Genomic DNA, 9061 nt, shown 5'->3' on the forward strand with positions numbered 1-9061 from the left:
GACACAGTACCTTCAAGAACTCTAAATTGATAGAGCTTCATTTCGGTTTGTAAAACAACGTGAAGTGCACTGGTAGATATATGGGAAGCTCCGATTTTATCGAAATTTGAATTAAGTGTAAATGAAATAATATTAGGCATCTTTAACCTGGATGGAATCCTCAAGAAATGATAAATCATTTTTATAACAATCTCCTGGTAAAGAATTAAAATCAAAATATATACTGATGGGAAGATGATTTGTTGTAAACTGCTAAATATATTGAAGGAGAAAGAAAGAAAGAAAGAAAGAAAAAAGAAAAAAAAAAAAAAAAAATCAAAGAAAGAATGAAAGAAACAAACAAACAAATGAAAGGAAGAAAGAAAGAAAGAAAGAAAGAAAGAAAAGGAAATAAATAAATGAATAAAGAAAGAAAGAAAACTAAAAATAAATAAAGAAAGAAAGAAAGAAATAAAGAAAGAAAGAAAGAAAGAAAGAAAGATTGAAAGAGAAAGAAAGAAATAAAGAGAGAGAGAAAGAAAGAAAGAAAGAAAGAAAGAAAGAAAGAAGGAAAAAAATAAAATAAACCAGAGAAAGAAATAGAGACATTGATACAGACGAAGTATAAAGAGGGAGGACAGAGGGGGGTAAAGAAATGTTACCAATATCGATTAGGAGCGATATGGGGGTGAAACAGGGCACGCGAGAGGGAGAGATTATTGATTATCATATTAATCATCTATCCGTATTGTGCTGATGCCGTCAGGAACTGCTGTTCTTCGATGTAAAGAAAATGAAATATAAACAAGACAAACATGGTCATACTCGAATAGCCATTGCTGGAGCGAAATATATAATTAGCAAAGCTGGGAACAAAACTTTTTAAGGATGAGCTCAGTATTTCGGAGCTGGCCTAAGTATTTAAACTAACGCGACAGGGTAAAGCCATCATCGTTTAGAATGGGTGAAAACTCCAACTGTTTTTTTAGGAGAAAAAGGAGAAGTAAGTATCATTTTCCTTTACCTTATTTTTATGTTTTATCCTATTTCTGTATTGTTTTCTATAGTTCAAAGATCTTATATGGATGATTTTCCTCTAGTCTTCATTCTCTTATGTATTATGCCAATATAAAGAATAACAACATCTTACTAACTTTGTTTTCCTTCTTGGCAATATGTCGTTCAGATTGCCAAGGAGTGCTCATTTCCAAAATTTCTATTTCCATTTCTAAAATTTGATTTTTTTTTGTCGCATAGACATGAACGCATGTCTTATGAATGCTGATATCAAAATTCCTTTATTTTATGGTACAAATTTACAATGAGGTGTGGGCTGATATTGGACAGGGTGGAAATCTTTCCTAAAAGGTAAGGGGGACATGGGGCTGGAAAATTTGACAAGCAAAAAAAAGATTACCCTCCCAAAGGTAAGGTCATCTCATCCTAAAATACACGTTTAATTTCCATTTTGAATGATGTATTTCTTACCATCATAAAGGACCACAAATAGTAGGGGGGACATTTGATATTATGTCCCCCCTACTATTTTAGTAGGGGGTCACGTCCCCCTGGGATTTCCGCCCATGATATTGGATACCATATGATTTAAAACAAAACAAAAAGAACATTTCTCAAAAATTAGAATAACGCAAGAATATTAGCTAGAAGTCCTCATTTATGAATAAATTTTGATAGGTCTTTTATCTTCAAACAGTAAATTAATAAGGACAGCTGCTGATGAAATCACCCAATTCTATTAGTAATGCTTATAACATAAATGTTCCATACAATAGACATTGGGCTTATCCTGAATTTCAAAACTAGGATACATTTATGAAAAAAATATTTGTCTGCCGCTTCCATAGATTTAATTTGATTAATTTATAGTTCTTCTGCATAATAACAAACAGTCACGTAGTATAGTAACACATGTGTTAGATAAATCAGAAATTTACATAAGACATAAGAAATACAAAATACATTAAACTGTAAATCTCTTCCTCAAAGCGGATTGTCCTTTTAAGGTAAAATGCTCGATAACTGATATTGATAATTGATTTTATAGCTTATTAGTTTAATATTTTGGAGAATATTTTCATACTTAGGGGGAATATTTAAGAATGAATGAAAAAAAGGTATTTCTCGTAAAGGCATGATATCCCTTACATCGTTAAACTCATAAGTTCCTGGATAAACTTTTGAGCAAAGGGCCTGTGTAGAAGATGTTGAATTGCCTATTCGTCCACTGTCAACTCGTCCACTTACTACATGGTCTGCTGTTATTTATTATAATGCTATTCCATCGATCAACATTTCTTTTTAAACCAATTGGTCCGATTACCATTTGGTCCAATTATCACTTCGTCTTATCATCAGATTGTCCTTTGCCATTTCGTCTCATAACCAGTTGGTCTCACATGTCTAATATTCGTTTTATTTTCATTTTTTACCCAATTAACACTTAGTCTTATTAGACCAAATGCTATATGGACTAAATGGCTATTGAACCGACTGGTTATTTTAACGAAATGGTGAGTGGACGAAATGGCATTTAGACCATGTGGATGTCAGACGAACTGATGTTAGGCGACATTATAGTAGACGAGTTGGCAATTGGAGGAATTGTCATTTTATTTTATTCTATTTTATTTACCAATATAAAAACAAAACATATAAAATTACAATATAATGCATGATAAAATAAAATTGGATGGATCGCCCTACTCAACTGAGCCATTACAGCACAACTGTTCTGCCGAGTGGTTCAGCTATATTAAATGAATAAGATGATATTCATATCACAAAAATGAATTTATTAACATTTTCTTATAACATAAAAGCAACATCAGTTAGAGGGAGAAAGAATAGCAACCCCACCCCACCCTACAGTATAAACCGAGTACTTTACCCAACTTACTACCCACCCCAAAAGTACCCCCAAAATTTTATTCTTGAACTCTGGTTTATAGGGAAATAGTTTTCAGAATTAGGTTATTAAGTGTCCTAATGAATGTATTATAATCAGAAGATGATTTTATAGAAAGAGATAAAGAATTAGATTGCGAGGCACCACGGTATGAAAACATTCGACGACACGATTCAGTACGTGGCGTAGGAAAAGATAAGTTTCCAATTGAGCGTAAGGAATAGTTGTGATAAATAGTATTAAAAGAATCTTAATCAAGTAAGGGGAACCAAGATCATGAATTATTATGAAAACCATGGAGTTTATATGTTTTTGTCGGCGAAATTCCAAAGATTCCCATTGGACCAAATGAAAATAAAATTCGTGGAACATAGAAGTGCGTTGAGTTAAAATTCATAGAGACAGAAAAAAGGTCAAAATTTTAGTTGATTGAATTAGTTTATTAAATTTTCCTCAATTCTTTTCTTTACAGTTTGAAACAGATCAAGACAAAGCATGGACCCAATCGAAAATTAATAAGGAATCTTGTTCATTGGAGGAATATAGGAATCCCCGCGTCAAATTTGGCCTTGGAAACGTCCCTTAACCACAAAATGTATCGTGCCAGGTTTAGACTCATGTGTGTCTCTGGGAACTTTAACCCATCTGAATACTCATTAACACAACATGAACCCAACTGAACAATGAATAAATATGAAAGCTATTTCATCAAGAAAATAATATAACTCATATCAAATGATACAATTTACCAATGAAATGGATTTATAGTTCCATCCCCCCGCACACACACACACACACACACCGAAGTGTTGTATTACCCGGACGATAAGCTGATATGCTTTCAGAATCTATCAGCAGAGAGCTGACTATTTTCTTCGAGCCATCTCATGCGCAGATATAACATCAGAATGTAGACGTATCAAATCCACTGACAATCAAAGGCATGGCGAAGATAAGAAACCTTCATATAATCTTCATAATTATAATGAGCGCAAGCCTCGCGTGTTCCCTTTCAACTTCTAGTGACGTCTTGTATGTTTCCATGAATGTCAGTATTCCACAGAGCGGCGACTTATCGGCAACAGCAACGGTGACTTTTCAAACATTTACTGACGTGTCATCCAGTTTGTACGATGAGTCGCCATCAGTCACACAACAGGATTCTTCATTTTCTATGGTCGAATCATCGGCTACAAATTCAGTAAGTGAATGGACGGATACTGGGACACTTCCAACAGAAGCATCACCGAAAACTGGCACACTTTCATACGTTGGATCATCGGTAACTGATACCACCGGAGACTCATCTTTTGTCCATACAAGTGCAGATTACACAGAGGCAACCTACTCGGTGTCGACGGAAGGCATTTCCGGTTCGACAACCATTCTACAGAGTGCGAGTGAAGAGCAATCTTCTGATGCGGCTGTTTCAATAACGTCATCAGGTATGCTGGGATTGACTGAAACAGATCCCACAGAAGCAACCTACTCGGTGTCGACGGAAGGCATTTCCGGTACGACAACCATTCTACAGAGTGCGAGTGAAGAGCAATCTTCTGATGCGGCTGTTTCAATAACGTCATCAGGTATGCTGGGATTGACTGAAACAGATCCCACAGAAGCAACCTACTCGGTGTCGACGGAAGGCATTTCCGGTACGACAACCATTCTACAGAGTGCGAGTGAAGAGCAATCTTCTGATGCGGCTGTTTCAATAACGTCATCAGGTATGCTGGGATTGACTGAAACAGATCCCACAAGAGCGACCTACTTGGTATCCACGTTAGGCATCGCCGGTACGACAACCATTCTACAGAGTGCGAGTGAAGAGCAATCTTCTGATGCGGCTGTTTCAATGACGTCATCAGGTATGCTGGGATTGACTGAAACAGATCCCACAGAAGCAACCTACTCGGTGTCGACGGAAGGCATTTCCGGTTCGACAACCATTCTACAGAGTGCGAGTGAAGAGCAATCTTCTGATGCGACTGTTTCAATAACGTCATCAGGTATGCTGGGATTGACTGAAACAGATCCCACAAGAGCGACCTACTTGGTATCCACGTTAGGCACTACTGATTCGACAACCATTACACAGAGTGCGACCGTAGAACCATCTCCGGGTGTGAGAGTTTCAGTAATGTCATCAGGTATGCTGGGATCAACTGAATCTTTGTCCAGTCTTCCGGTTTTATCTTTAGATTCGTCTCCTGTAGCTGATGGTGTGGGTGGAACAGCCCTATCGACAGTTCAGCCAACCACTGATGAGGTGAATTTGATTCCCAGCACAACATACAACTCACTCATATTAAGTCAGGATTCAACAGGCTCGGTAGAAACATCAGAACCTGGACCTTCACCTCAGAGTACACTGTTCCCAAGTACTCCTGCATTTGACGTTGGCATGACGACCCAGGTGTATTTCAGTCCGTCCGAACAATTATCGCCACAGACCATTCAATCTACAAGCGATGTAGATTCATCATATGCGTTGCAACAATCCTTAAGTCGTACATCTGGTGTAACAACGCTAGATAAAGTGCTAGATTCATTATCCATTTCGGAAACGACAGGATCTGTAGTTGGGCCTCCTAAAACTAACACGATTCAGGGTCCATCAGGAACAGGTGTGTCCTTTACAAGCGCGTCTCAGATATCACCAACTCTGTCAGGATTGTCAGGTTCCTCTGGAACAGTAGAAGAATCCACCGATGAAGGGACAGTGCTTCCCATCACAATGACCATTGTATCTTCGGAAGCTGTATCATCCCAAGAAAGCATTGAATATTCCCGTTTCACGCCTGCGATGACAGTCGCATTGTCATCAACTGTTAGCCACAATTCTGGAGTTACATCACCCTCTTCCGTTGAATCTGAAACATGTGTGAACCCTACAAACTGCCAAGTCTTAACCGGAAGTGATACCAGTATCTTCGATGAATCCACATCAATCTTGGCTCCAGGTTACACTTCAGAAGCTGTAATGTCCTCTCACAATAATTCCCAAACAATTGTCCAGACGACTACGGCACAAGAAACAACTGAAGTATCGCAACAAGTTTCAGTGATGCATACTGGTAACGCATCAGCGATGTCAGAGAGTTCACAGCTTAGCATGAGTGTTGTACCGAGTTCGGATGAAATAACATCAACCAGTTCTGACCTTGATCCATCTATTCAGACCATCTTGACCCAGACCGATAATTCTGGATTAATGTCGGTCCCTATGATCTCAACGGCACCATATTCACAAATGTCTGAAAGCGGCACCCTTGTCCAGATATCACGAACTTCCAGTGGTCAACCGGCAACTACAATCAGCGGCAGTACAAGAGAGCCGATAACAGATTCGCTTAGAACCAGTCCTACGGCAACGCCAAGTACGTCAAGCAGCGTAGCGGTTACGAATCCTGCACCTGCACCCGCACCAGCACCTGCAGTACACGTACCCGATATCATATTCAAGGTATATATTCCAGCTCCAGCTCCTGCTCCTCCTCCTGCTCCCGTCCCGGCTCCATCGCCAGCACCTACAACTACATCACATCCACCTACTCACAGTCAACCGGAAACAACCACAGAAACTGCAGGTAAGCGGAACCCAGTGAACAGTGGCGGCTCCAGGGGGTGGAGCAACGGGGGTATTTGCCTCACCCCCCTCCGCTCCGATTCAGGATCGTCGCCCGCCCCCCCCCCCCCTCCAAATTGCCACCCCTCCCCCAGAAATTTTGATAACTGAAAAAAATGCTGTCCTAAGCATCCTACTAAAGATGTAAAGTGTTCTAAGACAACATTTTTACTCTTAAATTTTGGAAAATTTATAATCCATTCATTCCCAACATTAGCTCTCAACAATTTTTTGTCACTAACATAAATCCTTTATGTCATTATATAAAATGTAAAATTCCATTCGCGCTTCGCGTTCGCAGAGGCTGTTGACTTGAAAAGATGAATAGGATAACATGGGGCCTAAAAATCTAGTGTTCAAGCTAATGGATTTGATATTCGCTTTAGCGAAATACGCATCCTGCATGGTCGTAATTTTCATAAATCATAATTTTTCAACTCGCGCTACGCGCTCACATTATTGTTTAGTTAAATACCTATCTTGTTCATGATCACAAAGTGTTTAAAACGTCCAGACATCATCCCAGGATATTAAAAAAAATCAGCTCGCGCTTTGTGTTCGCATTATTTATTTGGTGAGGTAGCATCTTCATGACACGTTGCAGTCCTTAACGGTCCTGAACAGGCCCTTTTTCAAGTCAGTAAGGCCCACATCAAAAATTTCAGCTCGCACTTCGCTCTCGAGTTTTGAAAAAAAAAATATTCACCACTGCCAGTAAATAATTTCATGTGAATGGGGCATATGAAAGTGATGTAAATTAATCAGAAAATGATGATGAATTTGATAATGATGACGATGATGATGGTGGTGGTTGTCATGATGATGATGATGATGACGATGATGGTGAAAATGGTGATAATGATTTTCATGTTCCAATTGTTGGTCCTAGGTATGCATTATATGGGCTCCGTGTTTCAATGGTCTAATTCAAGACTAACTGTTCGTGTTGTTCATGAATAAATTCTGGTTCTCAACTACTGCGCATTAGTGTGCATAGTGACTAATAATCATAATGCATTTATATACTCGGTAACCAGAATTAACACCACGTTCAGCTATTGGTCCCATATACATTGGACCAAAATATTCACACACAAAAAAAACAGGGGTCAAGATTGTAGGGTTGCGAAAAGTTGTGTGGTTTTGTGTAGTTTTATTCATACATTTCATACATTTCTTCATGCATTTTCTTAGTCAAAATTGCCAACAGTACTCGATTGAAAATCACACCCCGACAAAGGAAATATTCTCGAACCAATCGTTTAGGTGTCGGTCACCACTAAACGGTCCCTAAGTACAGCCCTTACATTTCCAAACTAGCCCCTTATTTTTGTTTCATTTTCCATAGATGAAGCTAACTTTCTGAGTGATAGCATGACGATTCTCATTTTCGCTGGGGCGACATTACTCTTCGTCGGGGTCGTTGTCGTCGTAGTTATCTGTATCGTACGTCATTACACGCAGAGCGCCGACATGCGGCGAGAGGAGACATTACGAATGGTACTCCTTCCTCAACGATGGTGGCGCAATAACATTGGGGTCAAACCAGCGAATGATGTGCCAAGTTACAATGATGACTGGAACAGTGGTTTTAACGATGGAAATTACAATAGCTTTGATCTCAAAAGGAGTAAAGATCAAAGACCGTCGATTATTCCACCTATAACTGATGCATGGTTTTAATTTTACATTTGTCATTTATTCATTTTATTTATTTATTTACTTATCTTACTTATATACTTATTTATTATTTCATTCATTTATTCATTTGTTTATTCATTCATTTATCAATTCATCTATTTATCAGCTTACTTGTTAATGTATTTATTCATTTACTTGATCTATTCATTCATTTGGTTGGTTGGTTGGTTGGTTGGTTGGTTAGTTCGTTCAATCATTGGCTGGCTCCATTTATTTCATTTCGATAAAAAAATGTTTACAAAGTATGACATATATGATTATAGAATTGTATGCCAATACAAATTGATATAAATAAGGAATGAAATGAGAGAATTTAAAGAAATGTCTTTAAGGATTTGTGGAATGAGATTCCCTCAAATAATTATAGGTATTTTGCATAATTATTTATTTGTAATTTTCATAATTACAGGTATATTAGAATCTTCAGCTTGTTGCACCCCCCCCCCCCTTCCCTAAGCAACATATCAAAATAATATTTTGACACGACCTACATCGATGGCCATACACACACAAACATTCGCAAACACACAAAACACACTCAGCCCACACGTGACACACCCATCACCCATCAGAATGTCATTAAAATCCTTGCACCCTGCAGGATAAGTATATTCAACACAAGTATATCTCATAAGGATTAGTCAAATACAATAGACCATCATTGTTACCATTGCCAGTCTGATGGTCGTGTAACGTTTATGTCCAACAAAAATGCTAGCACATGGGACTAGACCAACCCAATGAGGCTTAACTATCACATCAATATGTCCATCACTTTCTTGGCAGAATAACACAATTTCACACTTCCTAATCCATGTGAAATATCT

At 38.3% G+C, this 9061-nt stretch overlaps 1 protein-coding gene across 1 annotated transcript; it reads left to right on the plus strand.

The window, feature by feature from the left end:
- Window positions 1-3947: 3947 nt before the first annotated feature.
- On the plus strand, window positions 3948-8216 carry LOC121416878 (serine-rich adhesin for platelets-like). Its single transcript, XM_041610404.1, has 2 exons — window positions 3948-6495; window positions 7882-8216. Exons 1-2 carry the CDS (start codon window positions 3948-3950, stop codon window positions 8214-8216), a joined length of 2883 nt encoding a protein of 960 aa, XP_041466338.1.
- The last annotated feature ends 845 nt before the right edge of the window (window positions 8217-9061 follow it).

The sequence above is a fragment of the Lytechinus variegatus genome, chromosome 6, assembly GCF_018143015.1.
Source record: "Lytechinus variegatus isolate NC3 chromosome 6, Lvar_3.0, whole genome shotgun sequence".
Lineage (NCBI taxonomy): Eukaryota > Metazoa > Echinodermata > Echinoidea > Temnopleuroida > Toxopneustidae > Lytechinus > Lytechinus variegatus.